Source organism: Bombus vancouverensis, chromosome 5, assembly GCF_051014615.1.
Source record: "Bombus vancouverensis nearcticus chromosome 5, iyBomVanc1_principal, whole genome shotgun sequence".
Taxonomy (NCBI): domain Eukaryota; kingdom Metazoa; phylum Arthropoda; class Insecta; order Hymenoptera; family Apidae; genus Bombus; species Bombus vancouverensis.
The window spans coordinates 6,496,398-6,519,642 of record NC_134915.1 but is presented as its reverse complement, the minus strand read 5'-3'; the positions used below and the strand labels follow the sequence as shown (position 1 = coordinate 6,519,642).

Below are 23,245 nucleotides of genomic sequence, written 5' to 3'. Positions count from 1 at the left end.
CATGGTTTGATCCTTAGCTTCATGCTACAAAACTGTTCTACCAGTAGGAAGTTTCTACATTATATTGAATTTTCTTGATTAAATAAAACTTTAAAATGATATAATTATATCTATGTATCCTTTAAATTATTTTTCTTTAAATTGTACATACCTTCTGAATATGTTTTATCGTGTAATATGTGCGTAATAGTTGTTATATAATTTATTTTCACTAAATATTTTGTGACATATTAGGTATACATATAAATATAAAATTAAGTATAAGTATAAAATTACAACTGAATATCTAACATTATATAATACTATCATAATAATATCACCCAAATACAAGTTATAATTTTTACTATAATCTTAAACAAATATCACATGCAAATTATTTTTATAATTCAGTGTTTACAATATTAAATGGAAAATTTGGAATGCATAAGACAATTTTAAAATTATAATATAATGCCAGTTAAGTTATGCTGTTCATATATTTTGAGATTAGAAAATCTAAGATAGGCACTTTTATCCTTGCAGATTTATTATGCTGGAATGCAAATTTATATATATGGAAGAATTAGTGTAGTTTTGTGGTATAAATTGAGCATATTTGAAAGGGCAAAGCATAATAAACAAAATATTACATTAAATTATATACTTTAAAAAAGTTTCATATCTACATCATTAACAACATTATTCTAATATTCATATCCTAAAAAGATGGTTATATAATATTGAGAAACAGTTTAACTGTTTTCTTTTTACTTATTGAGTCAATGGATTGGAACATGTAACATTTCCATTTCTCCACATTGTTAGAAATAACATTAGAATTATTGAAGAAATTGTTTTCCATTCATCGTATAATATATTGAAGTATTCACTCATGTTGCATATTGTCAATAAAAAATCACTATTTGAAAAAATAAATTTAACACCTGGATTTGTAAGAGTATATATCATTAAAATTTTTTTAAATATTTTTTTAATATCTTTAAGACCTTTGATTTATGGATTGAAAACATTTATAGATTAAAGTTTAACATATTTATCTTGATTTTAAAACAAATAAAACTAGTAAATCATTAATCTAGGTAAAATTGTTAAGAATAGACATACAATATTTAATAAAAAAGATTTAGTGATTGCATAACTATAAATTTCGAATTACAACTATGTAAACACATCTGCTTTTGTATACATACTTTTTATATGTTTACAATATATTTAATACATCATATATGTATGTGTTAAGTATGCATATATATATATAATTTTATTTGAAACATTATGTATTTTACCTGCAATAATATGTATATACATATATTACTACAATAAAAAATTTAATAGGAAATGATTATGAGTATACCCTCTACAAAATTATGTAGATGGTAATTATTACTAATAAATCATACAAAATATGATATTCTCAACATTTCTATAGTGAATAAATAATATAGAAATTTAAAATATTTCTTAAATCATCATTTCGCAGATGTAAATACATAGTTTAGTAATTTAATACTTCTTGTATTAACAAAAAAGTTATGAATAATAGATAAAAGGAAATATATGAACACTAAGATCACTGATAAGATATTAAGATATTAGGAAAATTTCCTAAAATTAATAGTAGTGTGATATTTCATAATATAACGTAATGACAGAATATAATAATATAATAAATGCTGAAATTATATAAACAAATACATGCGTGTAAAAGACATTCAACAGGCACGCACACACATAAATACATAATACGGCTCTACATTAATATGGATGAGAATTGGATATCAATGTATTGTGTATCTGTCGTGAATTATAAAATGAATAAATTCGAGACCAGGAATTAATACCTGATTAATATAACTTGAAGTTTCATTACTCTTATTTACAAGAATGAAGAATATGACCAAAGATAATGTAATAAGGAGATATTAAATGTCCGAACAATTCAGCCAGGGGCAGTTCCGAAAGATAGCAATTGTTTGTTTTTTGCTTTTGTAAATTTAAAATTATTAGTAATAGTAATAGCGGCAATCAATATCAATAGTAACTACAATATTATTAGTTTCGCAAGCTTATGTATAAGAAATTATTTCAAATCGAGTTAATCCCTATTTAATAAATATAATATTTAAGTGAATCTTATATATCTGTAAGGTTTAATTGTCAATCGCGTGTTAAACAAATTCTTTTATTTCTTTGTTACAGCAGCCTTGTTTTAACATAGCAACATTGAAATTATGATACATTTAAAAAATTTGTTTCCTCAGTTTCTTAATAAATTTGTACATGATATTTTTATTGCCATTGGCAGGTGACATACATTTTTCTTTGTCATTACCAGTATTATCATCATCATCCTAATCATTGTTTATTTCAAGACTGTTATAATATGATCATAGAAATGAAATATCACTTTCATTTAATCATGTTGCATTATGTTAAAGATGCTTTCTTAAATATCTTTTAATTTAGTTAGAAATTTAAATGTGATAAAAAAAATTGCAGAGCACTTTATGTACACAGTGTGTTATTTTTGTATACACGTATAATATTTTGTTTGATTATGCATATGTGTATGTATATATACTATATATAATATTATATAATTTATCAATAGATAAAAATTTACAGCACATATAATTTTAACTGTACATAATATAAATACAAAGACATTGTTTTAAACTATTAAATTGTAATTGGTATAATCATAATGCAAAAATAAACATGTAATTGTTGTAAGATTTATGATTCACAGTACTGTATAAATTTTATATTATTTTTCACAGTTTATGTACACATAGCACATACAGTAGTTTGTTATTTATTTTTTTCAATACATAACTTCCAGCAGTGTCATATACTCATCAGTCATTATTTGTGAACTGCCTTTTATCTTTTAATACTCAAGAATTTAAAAAATGAAATATTTTATAAGCTACGCAATAGAAAAATTTTTTAATTTTATACAAATATAAACAATTCTAAGAATATTGTAACAAATACATTATATATAATATATGAAAAATTATTTTTTTATATCAGTATATATATATGTGTATTAACTGTAAAAAATAATTTTTTAACGGATATCGTAATTTTTATTAAAGTATTGTAATTGAATTATTAGCATAATTTTTCATAATAATATCTTTTATCTTTGCTTTATCTTACAATTTAATATATGTAGTTTTCCATGTTCATTAAATTTAATATGTAACATAATATATATATAACGAAAATTGTATTTGCCAAGCTATTTTATTACAGAAATTTCACATCTCTCAATAGTTTTGTAAATATTGCTTAAAATGTATGGTTTAATTGCAGCATCAAATAAGATAAGAAATGCTTTTTATGTGCTATATGAAAATATTAAATTATATTAGTTCCTGTCACCGATTTCATTTCAAAGATTATGAATTTAGAAGGTCATTCAATACATATTGTAATAAATATAGTTTCTCCTTAAACATAGTTGTATATATATACATACACATTCTACTTTTTTGCACAGGAAACTAAACTCAGAATAAAATAATATAAATTGTAAATTGAATATACATATGTAAATTATTTATATAATTAACAATACTTATTCCATATCTAAATTTAGAATGTAGTTTTCAAATGTATTAATACTGTTGTAAGCAAGCTTAGCTGAAATCCTAAGTTGTAACGTGTATCAAATATAAAAAACAACAAACAATGATATGATACATATCTTCAAACTTATAATTTACATCAATATGTGATTATCAAAGTCTTCAATTTTTTTTGTACATTATACAAAGGAACAAATATAACTTAAATTATAGTTTAATGAATTTTTATACTGTTTAAATCTTTTGTTTAATAAATGCACTATTAATGCTATGCTCATGTCTAATAATATTTTGTAATAGGAATTGCATTAAAATATATCTTATTAGACATGACTATAACATATTTGTATTTTTTTAAAGATAAAATGTTTTCCTTATAATTCCTATATAAACATTTGTCTTTTGACATAAAACCAGTTCAACAGTTTGGCACAAGTAATATTATTTTATCATATACAGCAGTGCAGAAAATAATTTTCTTATAACACTGCTGTGTCACACTAAGTGCCCTTTTTATTAGAATATTTGTGTTATACTTGTAATACATATTATTGTTACGTAAAATTTTTAATTATAAGGATTCAATCCTTATCTTACTTCTTAAACAATCTATGTAATTCAAAACCTACATTATACAGCATCCAGATGGTTATTAACTGGCATAACATATTATTTTATTGATTGTATATTTTATACTTTTAAATGTTTAAATTATTATTATTATATACTTAATTATTTAGATCATTGATAGCTTGTAAGATTCGTTTAACATGTCCTACTTTAGTAATACCAAGTTCCTTGAGATCTCTACGGGCTAATGATAATAATTCCCTACCTCGTATATCGTGAGAAACAAATTTATCAGTATATTCACCCAACTGTAAATTCTCCAACCAGGAACACACTTCTTGTACACTCCATGTAGTAACTTGATCTCGAATAGTATGTGCTCCAGAATTAGCCCCTGAACGTCGAAACTTTAACCAGAACAAACCTCTATGACGATTCTTTCTATCTCCCTATACAAAGGTACTTTTGTGAAACGTTCATTTCTAATATATATTTTTGGATTGCATATATGGTAATCATATAAGTTGTATTTATATATAGAGAGCAGGACCAATTCATGTGATCATTTAAGTATTTTTATTATTAGTAGAGCAATTAAAACTTTTTGTCATAGATAATAGATGTAAAGTTGTACAAAAAATTGAAAGTGATCTTGACAATTTACTTAAAGAAAGAAAAGAAAAAATCTAATTGCAATATCTTGAAGATCTTCTGAAACCATATATCATTTATGACAATAACTTTTTGATTAGAATCAATAGAAGTGACCACATTAAATAGTTCACTCTGCATGAGACTTAAGAAAGATAAGATATTACAAATTAAAAAATATGAATGAAGAATTATACCTGCTCATCTGATGGTAAGTTTTGTAAATATACTAATCCTGTACCTCCTTCATCAAACGTAAATTTCTTTAATTCCTGTTCCATACTGGCCAAAGAAAATGATAGTTTATTTTCTAAGTCTTCCCGTAATTTCTGAATTATATAAATTTTGTTATTAGAAAATTATTACTGAAATATCAAAAGGGATATAAGAAAATTAACCCTTCCACTATTAGTTCTTCATGTACTAATTGTCATAAGCTATATAGCAAACTCAAAGTCTTTGCATGCTCCTGTATATATTTTTAGAGGAAGTGCAAAATTAAATTTGATTGTTCTGTATCAGGAATGATAAATTAAACTAGTTTTAAAAATACTTTAGTGATATTAACAATGACCATAGCTGATCTAAGCCAGTGCTTAGCAGAAGAGACACAATATTATCTTGTGCAACCCATTATAATGACTACTTACAGTTGTGGAAGGATTAATCATATTAATGATTAATCATTATGTATGTCACAATGTATACAAAATATGTACTTACTAGACTCTGTGCTTTATCTCTGAGTAATTCGCATGAGTCTTCATAAAGTTGTCTTGCACTTGACACCAACTCTGTTACTACTGGTCTTAAATTAATCTGTTGAAATGAAATGAATATAACTTATTAGAAATGAGTATAGTTAAAAAAATTTGTAATAGTAAATAATATCGATAATGAAATAATATAATTAACTTATATATTAAAATTAAATAAATAACCAACAAATAATAGTTCTTTAAAGAATATATTTAGTAAATTAATTATAATAAAAGAATACTAAAAGAATATTACTATCAGAAAAAATATAAAAACATTTGCATTATTTATGTTTAAGAAAAATTATAAGTAAGAATTATGGTATGAAATAATAAACTATACTAACTCCTTGCAAAATTTTTCCATCTGGATGAACTTGTTCAAGAGCTTGTGCTGTTCGTGCTGCAACTTGATACAAATCTGGTTCCAAACTTGGATGTGATATAATGAGAAGTTTGACCCATTTAACTAAAGTTGTAACTACTTCGATAAATCCCAAAAGAATATACATTTCATCATCATTTAAATATGATGGCTTATGTGATTGTAGAGACCTAGTTTGTGATTGCAATTGTGTATTGCTCAAAGTAGATGCTGACTGAGATATTGCATTGAGTGTATTGCGTTGCTTCTCCTCCCATGTTTTTAAGGATGTTTCAAGTGCCTACATTTCGATATTGATTATACTACACATATATTATTGTAATACTAAAGTAATATAATTCTAAATTATTTACCCTATTTCTGTAAAGCATTTGCATACGATTTTTATGTATAATACGTATAATACCAGGAGGTTGAATCCAAGCTTCACCATCAACTTGTATAGGTACTCCCTCATCACCCAAAATATTAATTTGAACTGTTTGACACTGTGCAATTCTATGATGTTGTAAGTTAATTAATCGTGATGCAGCCATTTGAACAGAACCAAATACAGCTACAACTTCCAATATACGATCATCAAATGAAGGTGCTAAAAACAAATCTCCTTCTTTTGTTCCTCCCCAAAAATTTGTACCACCCATAAAGCTAAACAAATATAGTTTTGTAAGTATGGAATGTTGATGACAATATTTTACATTTTATTTTTATGTTTTACTTTTGTATTTTTACCTTGGAATGTTTAATACAACAATTCCTTGTAATGAAGGCAATGGTATCCGTTGACCATCACATTCTAATTGTACTCTTTGTTCAAGATTCTTATATGTTTTTTGTAACCATTGTTTGGATCCTAATACACCATACCACATGTAATTTTTTGCTCGTGAACGACATTTTTCAGGATGTTCTTCCCTTTTATGATGAAAATCAAGACTAATTTTTGCATCTATGCCAATTCCAAAATAATTATTCATAACACAGCGTTCAAAATAGCCTTCCCTGCAAAATTGCAAAAATGATATTCTATTTTATGCGTCATATTCTGTTTAATGTATTCTTTTTATTTTGACTGCAAATTACTTATTTCATTAATGTATAATATAGATTCCATTATTGTATCCTTAGTTTCAAGTTAACTTTCAATATACACATTTTGAAAATTTCATCATTAAAATTGATATTATGTATTAGATAAGAAGTTGCTGAAGTCATAATATTATGTGTATATATTGCATAAAATTAGCATAGCAAGAAACATATAACTTACATTAATGTTTCATCAGGATCCATTAATGGTGATACAGCAGCACATAGTGCATCTGCATTTGCAAGTAATGCTTGACTAATAAGTCCTGTTCCACCGCTAACATCTATAAAGACATAAAATAATAAATCTCGATAAGCAAATAGTATACGTTTGACTGCATAATAAAAAAAGTTATATGTTCAATATACACATAATTCTAATGAGATTACTTAAAATATCTTAATTTTTTCTTATTAATTTTATATTAAAATATTACGTTTCTATAGACAGCATTCAAATTTTGCAATTTTATTTTACATTATAGTTAAATTATAACAATTATTTTATTATATACAAACATTATTCTATATAAGTATTAAAATATTTACTTACTTGGCCACATGGGTAACCGAACTAATGGGTTAATAATTGGCAGCTTTTTAACATCTTCTGTTTTTTCAACAGATTTCACTCTTTCGTGACGTAAACTTGCGTTAGAACCACCAAATTTCGCAGCTGTAGCAGCTAAAGAAACAACTTCTGACGCTTTTAACAAACTTCCGCTGCTAATCCGACGAGTTGCTTGAGGAGAGAAACCCGATTCTGGTAGTTCTACACTTACTAATGAATTACAAAATTATAAAATAATTATTTTATAGAATAAAGTTATATATATTAAATTTGAATAAGTAAATTATGATAAAAGTTACACAATATTGTGAATTTTTCTAAAATAAAATATTTACAATGATGTAGCAATTTTTGATTATTTGGGTAACTATTATCAAATTTAATAACGTGCACGCGCATATGTAGTAGTAATACATGCTAATTTGTACATAATTATTTAAATTATTTAAAATGTAAAACATTAACTTACATCTTTCCATACTTTCACCAATCTGTCGTCTTAAATAAGGCTTCATTTTATATTCTACATCTGAATCGTGCTGACTTTCAATCGACATTGATGGACTGGGAGGATTAATTATAACACTTATTGTAGGTGGAAAGTTATTAGGTTTTTCGTTTGTTGCAGTTGTTTCCGAAGATACAGTAAAGCAACATACAGGGCTTAGTAAATCGGATGCTTTAGCATCTTGAGAATCTTTAAATTTATTCGCTTCGTTTACATTCTGTCCTATTGATCCCACTTTGTACTTAATTTTGTTCTAACGGAAATATTCATTAAATATTTAAGTATAAATTCAAGTATAGTAAAATATAAATAATGAAGATTCCTTTATAAACATATACCTAATAAGTATTAATTTTGTTATAATTACCTCTATTTCTATAACAGTAGAACTCTTTGTTGATCTTTTAAATGATCGCCTAGCAATTTCATTTGTAAAATCTGTATTTTCTAATTCATTTTCTAGGTATTCTCTTACAGAATCATATTCTTCTCCATTTATTATACTAGTTAAATCTTGTCCTATTAAACTTTCAGAATTTTGTATTTCACTAGTGACCATTTCTGAATTATCGGGAGAATCAATGTGCCTAATTTCAGAATCAAATGCATCACTACCTATATACCCTGAAATAAATACCAATGAAGTACAATTTACATCTTTTGAAAATATTCGTACGAAAGTTGTTTTTAAGTATTCATTATAACTTTAATTATAACATTTTATCATTTAAAAGAATTTACATTTACTGATTTATTAATTCATTCATTCATTGATTTACTGATTCACATTTATAAAGTTATATAAATTATTAATATATTTTATATATAAAAAAGTGCTATATTACAAATTAAAAAATGATAATAATTTTAATAAAATAACGTCATTTCTAATATAAATATTAAATAAAATGTTACAAAATAACTAAAATAAAAAAATATAAAATAGAATTTAAAATAATCTAATTATCCAAGAACTAGAAATTATTATATTGATATTAATAATACTACTACTTAATTACTAACTTAAAACTAACTACCTTTAGTTACTTCCATTTTAGTTTTATTTTCAAGTTTTTGTTCATGTTCTTCTGGTGATTGAATTGAATCTATGTCAGAAGAAATGTCTTGTGTAGTTCCATCTTCCGAAGGTGAACTTGTGTCAAAAGTAGTTCTTGTAACACTAATTTGAAATTCTGAAGAAATATCTATGTTATTAGAGTCAGATATTTGTTGGTCATTAGATTCAGGTGTTTCTGCTTCTTGCTCATTATCCAGAGAGACAGACTGAGCTGTAGGCAGTTGAAAGTTAAATGAACTGAAAATAAAATCCAATAAACTTATTAGTTTCTGTATTTTCGGTAACATTTATTTAAATTAGAAGCTTTATTTTAATTTGTAAAATATAATCTTTCAAAAGAATTTGTAAACATGTAAGAAAAATGATAAAATATCACATAATTTGTTTTTGAATTCAAAATATGTGTAACTTTTTATATTATATTCAAGTAGATAATGAAGAAAGCTTGATCTTAATTTTTGTTAATAATTTATATATCACACAAAAATAAAGATATTTACACTTGCGGTAAATTTTCACTATTTCGTCTACTATCAGCAAAACCATCAGGTGCAGGTAATGTCAATAATTCCTCTGGTTGAGAATCTCTCCTAAGATCAGGTATTGGACTCAAAGATGCCAAGTTAGGCACTGGGCTAGTACATGTTGAATTATCTGCACTTCTTACAGATTCTATTAATGGTCCTACAGATAAATTGTCAACGTGATCTACTCTTAAACCAGGGATATCCAATTGTTGTCTTTTATCTACAACGTATTTTTTCATTATAAATATTTTTATTAAACAAGAAGATAAGATACATTAAAAGCTTTTTAATAAAAATTTTAACCAATTATTAATATAAACTTACTTGATATTGAATTTAATACAGTACCATCTTCTAGTGAACTATTTGTATTTCCTATTTTAGTAGCATGTTTTGTATTTATATTAATCTGATTATCTATAACCAAATGAGAATATTCCACAAGTTTTCTTACAATTCTTTTCAAACTGTTTGCTCTAAAAGTTAACGAAGTTCAATAAAAATATTACTCATTTTTTATTTATATTTAAACAAACAAATATTTAACATACCTCGAAATTACAGTTTCCTTTTCTATAAGTTGTCTCCTTTTCTCAACTTTTTTCAAATTTGTTATATCTTTCTCAGGTTTTTCTAATACACCTTTTTCACAATTATCAGGTGAAACAGAAATTTCAGTATTTAAAGTAATGTTATCTGCATCATCTAAGTGCTCAGTTAGATATCCTTCCTCTTTGCACAATATTTCTAAAAATGAATTAAGTTTTTGCTGAAGTATTTTACATTTTTCTTCCACTTGTTGGTCCTCTGAGTTTACATTTTCCAATATATATGTTGCAAAATCTTTCACTGTGCCACATAAAATTCTGTAAAAAAAAATTGTATTAAAATAATGTATATACGTAATTTATATATGCATATTTTTTTCTTAATAATGATAAAAATATTATATTAATTAAATAATTTTATTTATGAACTTATAAGTTAATGAATCAGTTTCTAGTTGCTACCAGAGATTTTATATTTATTTTTATATTTTTTGCATGAAATACGTACCTAATATTAGATAAAACTACATTTTCTTCGTCTGATTCTAAAATATTTGTTATATGAGTAACAACATTATCCTCATATTGATGAATAATGCTAGATTTTAATGTAGTATTAGAATGAGTTAAAACACTTTTAGGACATGGCAAAGATATGCTACGTTCAAAAGTCATAATACTCCACCGATCAAGCATTTTTGTGCCTGCTTTCTCATACTTTTCCAATAACTGGGGTAAATGAGCATCGTCATCACAAGAAGATCCCCAACCCAATACACGTGCTAGGTCATTTCCAGTTCCCAATGGTAGAACTCCAACTTGACACTGCTTCTATTTTAAATTTTTATGCAAAGAATAATCTTATTAGAGTTCTTAAAAATACGTGCATTCGGAAGTAATTGATACTTATATAAATGTTTTAAAATCTCGAAGTCTATATAATCATATATTGCCAATCAATCAATTATTTTTACATAGATATAATGAAATAACTACATAAATATTGAGACATCAATTGCACTATTAAATGTATAATTTTTTATCTATTACACAACATACATCGCAAATAAGCAAAGCAATAGTTAAACATTCAGAGAAAAGAAGTTTGTTTCTTACAATAAAAATACAAATTTTCAATATCAAATTTATTATAAAATATTTAATATTAGTCTACTGTGCAAGTAACATTCTATTTCCTAAATTTCTTATTACATATAAAATAACAACCTTAATGTTCCTAGAAAGCTTTTGTTGCAAATGCGACTACAAATTATAATAAAGATATTACTATCAATTATAAAGGTGCTTCCATTAATTTTTAGTATATAATTTAAGATGCATTTTGAATAATAACAATATTTAGGTAGATATACATTTACATGTACATACATCATTCGATTTTCCTTCTATTGTTATGTAAGTCTTTTTTTTATTAATCTCTACTACATATTTAAAATATAGTTATTTATATTTACTTAAAATAACTGTCCATAGAAGAAATAAATTACATAAATTTTTACATGAAGTATGTATCACACAGTAAAATAATTTATATCCGTTATTAATATTTGTTACATTTTTATTTGAAAAACGCTTTTATACAAGTCCTAAAAATATATTCTTATTAGATATGTCAGTGCAAATAGTATTATGAGCATAAATAAAATTTACTTTAATTTTATATAATAAATAATATTAATATAATAAATTGATTATCATAATCAAACTAAATATTTTATGATTACAATTTTGCACCTAAAAATTGATAAAGAAACACTACCTAGAATTGAAAATCAATTTTATCAATATTATTTATAATAATCAATGAATTTTAAAATGTCTTATTTAAGAGATATGAATTTTATTCTTTAAATATACAAATACAAATTGGTAATTAAAATTCAAACTATGAACACACACTGAACTACGAAATATTTTGAACTTGTAATATAAAAGAGTAATTATTATTAAACCTTAGAACTATGTTTTTTAATCAATTATATCAGATTTTGGATTATTTTTGGATAAAAATTATTTAATAAGAAAAATAAATTGGATTTTTAACTAATAAATTTTAACTAATAGTAAGCATCTAGCTGCTCAACATCTGAAACTACTAACTTAACTCATGTATATGCATCTACATAACAGTAAAACCATAATCAGCATTTATTCTAAAGCAAATGTGCAAAATCTTGTAATTGCATTATATTATGTGTAAAAGAATACAATAGTTAATAATTCAAAGAATTATTAGGAAGAAAAAATGAAGTAAATATGTATACTAATTCAATTTTTATCTTCAAATATTTTATAAAACTTTTTATAACAATATAAGTAACATTACAACCTATAAGCATACCATAAGATAGTTACTGTGATAAGAAATTGTAAAACTCCTACATTCTTTTGTACTATTAAAGTTCGTAAAACTGATTCTCAATGCTATCATCTGCAATTATACCTTATATTATCACTATGGCTGCAATCTACTAATATATGGAACATTATACAGATCAATCACACACCTTTTGGATCATCTGGTGCAGCATTCCACTACAAATCCAAATCCAGAGGAACTAATTCCATTGTTATAATCATAGGAAGATTTGTTTTGTATTTTAATCCAAATTCCATTGGTTCCAATACTGCTCCAGTCTCTTAATTACACTGAGTTATGTAACAAGATAAGTGAAACATAAGAAACAAACTTTTGGAAATTTTTCCAGAAACATTCGTTTTAAAGTGAAAAGTGTCTAATACAAATGTTAAATTTTCAGTTTCATTTCAACTTTTGTTCTTTTTCTAAATAACCATTTTATATCTATCTATTTGTTTACTATTCTGTGTGCTTAAAGTATTTATCTGTAAATAATTTTATAATTTCCAAAAAACCTTACATTGCCTAATAATATAATAACTATAATAACTCATTTTACTTTTAAAGTTTTGATATTGTAGCTGAATTTACTGTGTTTACAATTATTGTGTCCAATAACTACGTTTTAAAATTATAATAAAATTAATAATTGGTAACAATCATAATAAAAATGTATAATTCATTAAACAATGTAACATTACTTGCCTATACTATTTCTGTAGCTAATAATTTATATCATAATACCCTTCTTAAACTTTTATGTAATATTATTTAATAATTAATAGTAAATTATATATTATATAAAGTTATGGCTTTTATAATAGAGTATGTTTTAATATCAGTAATTACTTAAACTGATTTAATATGAATATGCTGACCACTAAATGTATTAAAAGATTTAAAAAAATTACTATATGAAATTGTGAATTAAAAACGTGTAAATAATACTCTAATACTTAAATATTTATAGTATATAAATAACAAAAATATTTAACAAGACATTCAAGAATTATCAAAAAATGCGTGCTTAACTTACACTTACCATCTACAAATAAAGTTAATGAAGCTTCACGTATATAAAGAATCCTAATGCACAAACACCAGTATCATCTGAAATAAAATTATAAAAGAGACACGCCATGCTGTTTGAAATATTAAAGCTTTTCATTATTATATACTTAGTCTTTCTGTAATATTTACAAATTTATATTACTAAGTTGAGATTTAAAAAATAATTTTAAATATTTATCCTTTCAATTTTTTTAAAGTCCTAATTTTAATTGTTCAATCTTATACATTTTCCATATTACCTTATAAGTATGCAATTCTGATTTACATAAATATAAGTAATAAATTTTATAGTTGCATTTAAATCTAAATACAAAAAATGATAACGAATTTACATTTGAGGAAATATGAATTATTCTTCAAAATTGTTAAAAAATCATTAATTGACATTAAAAGAGAAAGTTAAAAATTATTTAGGATCGAAAACAATAACAGTCGAAAGTTTAATAACAATGTTGTGGATCTCACAATTTTAAAGATTTTATCATATTAGTTATAATAATTATCAATGCACCAACCCAAAACAAACTTACTTATCAAAACTAATGATTTTATTAAATACAAATAATTAATTCTCTTATTTTATTTAGTTTAATAATTTTCAAATGAGTTTAAAGTAAATTATTACTAATAAAAATTATTGATTATTTAGAAAATTATAAATAACTTGTTGGAACGCTTCTTCTAGATTTATTTATTTAAAGTTTTACTTAAATATTATCAAAACATTATCAATGTTCAAAAATGAATTCGATTTCTAAAAATTAAATATATTTTTTCTACTAATTTTCAAATTTATTCTTTGTTATATATACAAACTTTGTATTTAAACAAATATATTTTGAAATGAAAATTTACGAAATTAATGTGATATGAAACAAAGTTTTTATCTAGTACTTTTAGCTAATAGTAAATTAAAATATTATATAATCACAGAAAGATTAAGCAAATTGAATTTGTGAATATTGTATTAACTTCACCTATTACAAATGATTTTGTAATTTTAAATAACAAAGGCAAATACTATTTATCAAAAGAACTGTGTGATTGTAGATGACATAATATGATGACGATAGTTTGAATAGTGATATGTCAATTTTTAATGTTTAACCTCAATGCAATAGTAAATCTTCAACAAAGTTATTTTATTCTAGATACACTACATATCATTATTTAAATTTATTAGTTTTCATTATAAAACATGTTTGATATTATACTTAATACTTCAAATATAATAGTACATATTAAATATTGTGCCTTGTTCAATATTCAATGTCTTTCAATATTAAGTTTTCTCATGCAGTGATTATAAAATTGTCGATATACAATTTTCATTACACAAAGCAAGTAAATATATCCCTCGTTTATAAAAAAAATAGGAAAAATTCAATACAGAATCCTCAGTAATGGTGTATTTTAGGATAACTTAATACTTCTAGTAAGTAAAGTTAACGGAGTACTTAAAATTTGCCATTTCAGTAAATTGGATGATAAAAAGTTGGATATTTCAATTAAAAAAGCAAAATTAATTTCTAAATTTCTATTTATACATGTGAAAACTGTTATCACCATATTATATATCTCTTACAACCATATAATTTTTCTAAATAATGCTTCTGCTTATTACTTAAAGGAAGAAACCATAATTGAGATAAATAGTGGGATATCCTATATGGATATGGATAGCAAGATAATATGACATTCAAAACAATAATAATAAAGTGCAAACATGCGAATGATAAAAAAGTAAACTCTTTTTATTATTTCCATCTCAAAATTGTAATTTTTAAATATACTATAATATTTATAATCATATTTTATATTCGTGCATATTAATACTCTACAGAGCATTACAGCTTCTGCATGGCATAAACATATTCAAAGTGAATTTATATATACATTACATAATAATACTTTAAGATCATGCAATTAGCAAATATTTACAAAATCACAAAATTATTTGAACTTTCTGCTTACATGCATTCCTAGGCGATCAATTTCAGAAAGAACCCAACCAACAGATCCATCTCCACTGCATACCAATATACGAAAAGGATCGAAGTGACGGAATAATCTTAACCTATTTGTAAAGAAATATTAATAAGCTGTATTGGCTTAATCTAAAATTATACAAAATTATATAAAACATTTTACCCTGGTCCTGGTCCTCCTTTTATAAGATCAAATACTTGTGCTGGATTTAATAATTGTTTAAATCTTCTAAGAAATTTAATACCTTGATTGTCACCTGATTTACTATTTACAAATACTAAAAGTGGGCTGCATCCAGTAGGTCTTGTAGCTTCCCAAGCTTCATCGCTACCTATTAAATAATTATTATGCATTATATAAAATTCGTTATATTACAAAACCAATCTAATAGAAATTTGTCTTCTGTAATACAAAATAATAATATAAAAGCTTAATATTCATTAAATAATTATATATCGCAACTAAACTATATAAAATAATAACAATAAATATGAAATATATTAAGAAAATTTTATAAATAATGTCACCTATACTATGCAGTGCTGTAGGAGGAACTACACTCAATTTAACTGGTCCTAATGGACACTTAACACTTATGGCTGGTCTACAAGCTGTATGTACTGTAGCTCTGCACCATAAACATCTCCAATCTTGAAGCCTAAATAGTTAAAATAAGAAAATAAGTACGAATTTTAAATACGAATTAATGCATATTTTTCATAAATTAATGTTATACCTGAGAACAGAGCCACAAGTTTTATCACATACAGAACATTTTGAGGATACTGGTAAATTGCCTTCCATCCATTGATGTGGCATAGTAATGTTCTATATGAAAATAGTTCATAAAATAAGTTGTAATAATTATAATTCTTTCTCCAATTAATTCAAAGAAATAATGTCATAAAAAATAAAAATCATTTTTATTTTGTTTTTATTTTAATCTTCCTTTTATTTGAATTACTGTTTTCTTTAATACATAATAAAAAATATATTTCAATAAAAGAAATTATATATTAACTTTTCTATATTTAACAGAAATAAAAAATGAATGTATAATATAACCTTAACATTTTTCAAATGCCAGTATCTTTAAGAGAAAAATTTTAATCAACTGTTTGCACATACCCCATCTTGGTCCTCAATAATGTCCTTGCCAATAGATGCCAATGTGGTCCATTTGCAATTATTTATTGCTTTTATGCTACATCGTTTGTGTACTTTATATTTACATATTTCACAACTTAAACCATGGGAAGTAACACCTATAACATATAAGTCAATATGTATTAACTATCTATAGTAGATAATAACATAATATAATACAATATATCAAATAACATAATATAATATATAATATCAAATTTATAGATTAACTAATACTTAATAAAATACCATTAGAATTACAAAAATTGATACATTTAAGGACAATTTTATTGTTTTATAAATATCTTTTATCTCTTGACAATTTTATATTGATGTTTGTTAAACATCATAGAAATATAATTACCTCAACAATTATAAACTTTATTTGTAAAATTAGTGTAACATATTAAATCAAATATCAAAAAACATATATTAACAACAAAAACGAAGTAATAACAATAATAAAATAAAAACGATATAATGATACTAAAAATTTTATATATAATTCAAACATGTATATCCTTGTTAAAATATACTTTTCTTTTGTAAAAATTGAACAACTATTTTATTAAATACATTAATTATAATAATAAAGAAAATTATTTATAATAAAATATTCATAAGTACCATAAAGAGCATCTCTGCAAATATTACAGTAAGTTGGTCTTGCATGACTTGTTGCATACCACTGATGATTACCACTAAGCATTTCTGCAATTCCAGAATCTGTCTGAGTATGATTTTTTGTTACTGTTCTTAATGCATTCAACCAATCTTCCATTTCTTGTTTACTTTTCCCACAGAGAACCAGTGATCGAAATGGAGTTATCACCTTAAAACACATATGACATACAATTATATATTATAATAAAAATATTTGTTCAATATTTTACTTTATTAATGTTGAACATTTCTATGAAAAAATATGAATTTTATATATTGTTTTATATAATCTTTGTGAGAAGAAATATCACACATCATCTTTTTTATTGTTCTAAATTAAATACATATTAAATAAATAAATATAACAAATACACTACATGCGATAAAGATTACTACAACTGCCACATTTATATTAGATTATAAATTGACATTTAATTTTGAAAAAAGTAACCTTGTATATGTATTTATGGCGTAAATCGAATTACCTTGAATCGAGTACGGGTTCTCTGTTGCTTCGGTGACATTTGAATTGCAATCTCAAACACGACATTTGTATGTATATAATTTGCACGTACTTTAAAGAACAACAAATGTTACATTCAAACGATAAAAAACAATTTTTGAACATACGAAAAATATAACAAAATGTATTGAGCATCGAAATAACGGAAGTATATAATAGTGGTGTGCGCACGATGCTCTTTTCTTCTTCTTTAAGCCATTGCTATGTCCTATTTTCCATGGCGCATGTCATGTCACCTCATTTATAAATAAATATCCGAATGAAAATGTAATGCATTATCGTAGAATCTTATTGTGTACGTAACTTATATTGTCAATGTAGTTCTATTATTCATATTATTCAAATCTCTTTACCATAAGAAGAGCTGAAAACGAAAATTGAAAACGAATTATATAATTAATTGTTAGTGCCTTTATTTAAAGATTCAATAGTATTAACATATGTATATATATATGTGTATATTTATTTTCATATATTGATCACGTAATTAATTACAAATTTAAAAATCAGAATCTTTAAGATTATAAAAATTATAGACTTAATTATTTAAATTAAATATACATTGACGTGCAAATTTCTGACCTCATAAATTCTCCTGTTTATATTTCAAAAGTGATACATATTTTAAATTTTGAATGTTTGAGTAATATTATACAACTATCTAAGAATGTGTATTATATATAGAATATGTATTAATTTGTGTATTATGCTATTTTCTATTACTTATCATTACATTGCGGATTTTTATGCATTTATGGTAAATTTAAAAACACAAAGCATTTAGAATATACATATATACAGAAATATAAAAAATATTTGAAATAAACTAATCATTATAAAATTTATAGAATAAGATATATTGTATATTGTATTGTATATATTGTATATATAATCTATATATGTTTTATTTTTTTAATTATGGCCATAAAAATATATATTTGCATAAAAATTCACGGTTTATTTATCATTCTCTTATAATCAATATTGTTCAAAATTCTTTTAGATACCATCTCTCAAATGCAACATTAAAAATTTATTCTAATCTGAAATTTTTGCACGCCATTGTAAATTATAAAATTGAACTAATAGCAATAATTATTAATATCCTATTCTGTCTTGAAAAAAGTTTGGTAATAAAATGAATAATAAAAAATAAGCATATATTACAATTGTTTGTACTTAAAATGCAAAATTTTGGTATATTAAGATACTAAAATTAAATATAATGCTGTATATTTTTTAAAAATATAATTACAATTCATTTACAATTTTTAATTAATGAATAAACAAACAAATACACGTATGGATGTATGACACATAAATAAACTGTGTATTATATATACGTAATTCATAATATTTGTTTATATGTTTCATAAAAATAATTCTATATAAGTTTATTTACGAACTTAAATATTATATGTTATAATAATGAAACTTCTAATAAAAAAGAAAGACAGACAGGCTATAAAAGCCAAAGGTAAAAACGTTACACAAAATGAGATGAATCTGATCTTGATGACTAACAGCGACCATGCAATCTTTTTTAACTTGTTCTGATTCGGATAATGACGTAAACGTCACAAATATTTCTGTAGCACATTTACATGAGAATTTAAAAGTGTAAAAAACAGTTGGGAATTTTCATGTTTTTCTACAACAAAACGGATTATGCGAATAAGTTGATTTTCGATACCAAACAAGAATATATCTAATAGTTATTTAAAAACTAATAAAAAAATATAAAATATTCTTGTACACGTGTGATACTTTTCATGATTATACTACTGTATGTATTCAAATTCTTCTGACTGAAACAATCCAATATGCTTTTTTGAAACTTCCTTCTCAAACTGATATGCTATTCTCTATTTTTGCATGGGAGAATAGCTTTGCACATTATATATTTATACATATATCCGCTGCCTTTTAGATAGAGCTAAATAGAGCAATAGAAAATGGAATAGATTTAAAATCAGAATAGAAGAGCACCTGAAGGATGATAGGTCTGAAGAAGAAATAAAATTGAAAAGCTGAAAAACAAAGAAAAAAGACTTGAAAGAAAGTGATCATAAAAGTGATAACAGTGATGAAGACTGTTATATAGACTAGAAAATACCTGCACCTATATTTATAAATTATTGACTAATCGAAAAGGTAGAAAAAGAAATGTATTTGAATTAACTTTCTGTACTTTTATAATTTTATAAGTAGATTTGAACCTAATGAATTTATATTAATACAAGCATGTAGAATAGAACATGAGTGAGTGTGGAGAAAAGAACATTATAAGAAAAAGAATTAAGAGAATCAAAATGAATGCAATTCGTATAATGTAATAAATATGTTTGAATATAGTGTACAGAATCAGAGAGTAACATGAAGAAAAATAATAAACCAAACCAATTTAACCAAAAATAAAAATCCTGATTGAAACTTTTACTTTATGGAGTAAAAATAAAATATTACAAAATGAAATCAAATATTGTTAGCAATCACAATATATATTTTAATAATAATAAATATGATTATATACAGTCTTTTTTGGATATAAAGCACAATGAACAACATGGCAACATTGTTTTTACAAATTTAATTTATAGCAAAATATGTATTAGAGATTACATACAAATCGTTATTGACATCTTTAAAGAGAAATTGATCTGTATAAATTTTCAAATATTTAGATATAAGCATAATAATTGTGTAATATAAATATAAATGATATATGAATATTAAAGATAACTCAAATAATATATATAATCTCACTAACATTTTATGTGTGGTACTTATATTTGAAATATTTACATTGGTTTTAAGCAAATGTATATGTAAGGCAAATTTCAACTATGTTTGAACAAAATTGTAGCTTTTAAATTTGAATAGAGAAACAGATAAGCTAGGGAGGTATGAACAAACAAGTCTGTTAATGGCAAATGAAAAAGGTTAAGTGAACACATAAATGAAAATAAGCAACAAACATCTCACAAAAAAACAATACAAATAAATTATAAACACTATAACAGTATAAGAAGACAATAGTATAATTTGGCAATTACTCTGACAAAAAATATTGGAAAATTTCTCGTATCATTCTAGCAGTATCATTATAGCTTTTTACCATTTTAATTTTTAATAATAATGTAACTGCAAAACTTTCATAATTTTTGAAAATAAAAGAGCATGAAAGATAATTATTTGATTTTAAATTTTTGCTATAATTGTATAACTACATATACAGCGATATATAGTGGCATTATTAATTCCTAAAATCTTGATGTAGGGAAACTATATGATTTTGCTATGTATAATATATTATCAATAAAATTACTGTTATATTAGAAAAAAGAACTATAATAAAAGATGTAAAATAAATATTTAAAAGTTTTGACTTCAAACACTATTAAGTAACTACATTATATACAAGAATAACAAAAGTCATTCAATATAAATATAGAATAAACTTGCAATATCATTATACAGGGTGGTTGGTAACTGGTGGTACAAATGGAAAGGGGGTGATTCTACGCGAAAAAAGAAGTCGAAAATATAGAATAAGAATTTTTCGTTTGAGGCTTTGTTTTTAAGAAAATCGACTTTGAATTTTCGCTCGGTACGTGTGCACTTTATCACGTCTCGTTATAACGGATCTCACTGTAGATCGTTGTCTCGATGGAAAAATTAAAAAAAAAATAAAAAAAAATGTTTATTCTATATTTTCGACTTCTTTTTTCGCGTAGAATCACCCCCTTTCCGCTTGTACCACCAGTTACCAACCACCCTGTATACGTATAAATAGTAATAACATATATATATTTAACAAATTATAAATAATTTTGTGATTTTTACCAATTGTGTTTGTCCAATTCCTATAATAGCAAACTTTTGTCTTTTCAAAACAAGATCTATTTTAATTCCAGTGTAACTCAATATTTTACTACAATCCATTGTGTAAATTTATGTATTAGATTGCAGATTTTTATGCATTTATAGGAAATTTAAAAGTGTAAAATTGCACACAATACACACAATATGAAAGAGTATATAAAATGTCCAAAATATAATGCTTTCTATAATACTTAGTAAGTAAAATAATTTTCTATCTAGGTTTTTTTAAATTATATGTTGAAAATATGAATTCGCACAAAAATCTGCAGTCTAATAGTATAATAGCGTTAATTGACTAAAATCTCAAGGAATACTGATGGAAATGTAAACACAATACAAGTTTGTTATCATTTTATCTCTATTTATTTTGTATATTCATATTACATCTGAGAAAATTCACTGAAATTATGTTAATAAAGGTTATGCTTTCATGTTAGTATAAGCTGGTACAATACTGTATTTACGTACCATTTGCAATTTTCACATTATCATAATTATGACGTAAGAACTGAAGATAATACACGCGTGCTATTTTTCTATTTAGGAGTGTACATATACTATCTTGCACTATAATTGTTTCACTGCAGCATTATTTAATCTCATTTACTGTGATAAAATATACTGTCACAAACATTTTATTATGAACAACATTATGGAAAATCATACTAGCTAGGTTATGTTTACATTGAAGTGAAATTCTCGACACTGTTGCCAGAGTTTGTTTCGCCATAGATCGTATTTAAAGTAGGCTGTGATATAATATATCTCTAACTGTTATAATTTAATTGTAATCAAAATGCAACTAATTGTATTGTATAATTTTCTAAAGTATTCTTTTCTTTTGTTTTCTTACTAATTCTTGTTTTTCAAGAAATTACTCAATACACGGATGTATATGTTTTGTTGGGCCATTATGCCTTTATATTCCTTTGTATGTTACGGTTGCAAACAGGCTATGTAAACTGTTACAAGATTTTTCAACTAAATAATTTGTATTTAAAAAATTTTTAGGCAATTATTAAAAAAATATTAAATTTTTAAAAAACAAAGCTACAGAGAGCTTTCCGATAAGATTATTATTGAATGCATATCATGAAACCTTTATGTAATTATATGACATCATGATATAAAAAATTATTACTTATGTAATAGAATTTTGTAATATATATTTTAAACTTATTTTACATTAAATTTATTTCGTTTTGCATAAACACAAATACTTCAATATATTTCTGTTCGTGAAGCTAGTAACTTAGTTGTAACTAGTTGAATACAATAATTAATTGTTACATTTTTTAAATTTAATT

At 24.1% G+C, this 23,245-nt stretch overlaps 1 protein-coding gene across 6 annotated transcripts; it reads right to left on the bottom strand.

The window, feature by feature from the left end:
• Nucleotides 1-187: 187 nt before the first annotated feature.
• On the bottom strand, nt 188-23,078 carry LOC117159665 (diacylglycerol kinase eta). 6 transcript variants are annotated; one of them, XM_076618882.1, is made up of 23 exons: nt 22,407-23,078; nt 18,016-18,417; nt 17,495-17,699; nt 16,850-16,986; nt 16,458-16,549; nt 16,249-16,379; nt 15,884-16,052; nt 15,707-15,809; nt 10,790-11,112; nt 10,285-10,599; nt 10,058-10,209; nt 9,707-9,953; nt 9,166-9,443; nt 8,496-8,752; nt 8,090-8,381; nt 7,603-7,830; nt 7,231-7,333; nt 6,693-6,962; nt 6,314-6,608; nt 5,923-6,240; nt 5,541-5,636; nt 5,015-5,146; nt 188-4,573 (listed from the first exon to the last, which is right to left on the bottom strand). In XM_076618882.1, exons 2-23 carry the CDS (start codon nt 18,052-18,054, stop codon nt 4,325-4,327), a joined length of 4,431 nt encoding a protein of 1,476 aa, XP_076474997.1. In that variant the 5' UTR covers nt 18,055-18,417; nt 22,407-23,078; the 3' UTR covers nt 188-4,324. The 6 variants fall into 6 exon arrangements, with proteins under 6 accessions (XP_076474997.1, XP_033195580.1, XP_076474996.1 ...); XM_033339689.2 differs by having other exon boundaries at nt 188-4,615; nt 22,407-23,076; XM_076618881.1 differs by lacking the exon at nt 22,407-23,078 and adding an exon at nt 21,900-22,041 and having other exon boundaries at nt 188-4,615.
• Nucleotides 23,079-23,245: the final 167 nt, after the last annotated feature.

What these genes read in the sequence shown, in the direction of transcription:
- LOC117159665 (XM_033339689.2), bottom strand. Translation starts at nt 18,054, where the DNA reads ATGTCACCGAAGCAACAGAGAACCCGTACTCGATTCAAG. An exon ending in TAAAATGGAAGTAACTAAAG is followed by an intron (nt 8,753 to 9,165) that starts GTAGTTAGTTTT and finishes TATTTATTTCAG; the next exon opens with GGTATATAGGTAGTGATGCA. An exon ending in GTTGTATTAAACATTCCAAG is followed by an intron (nt 6,609 to 6,692) that starts GTAAAAATACAA and finishes ATATTTGTTTAG; the next exon opens with CTTTATGGGTGGTACAAATT.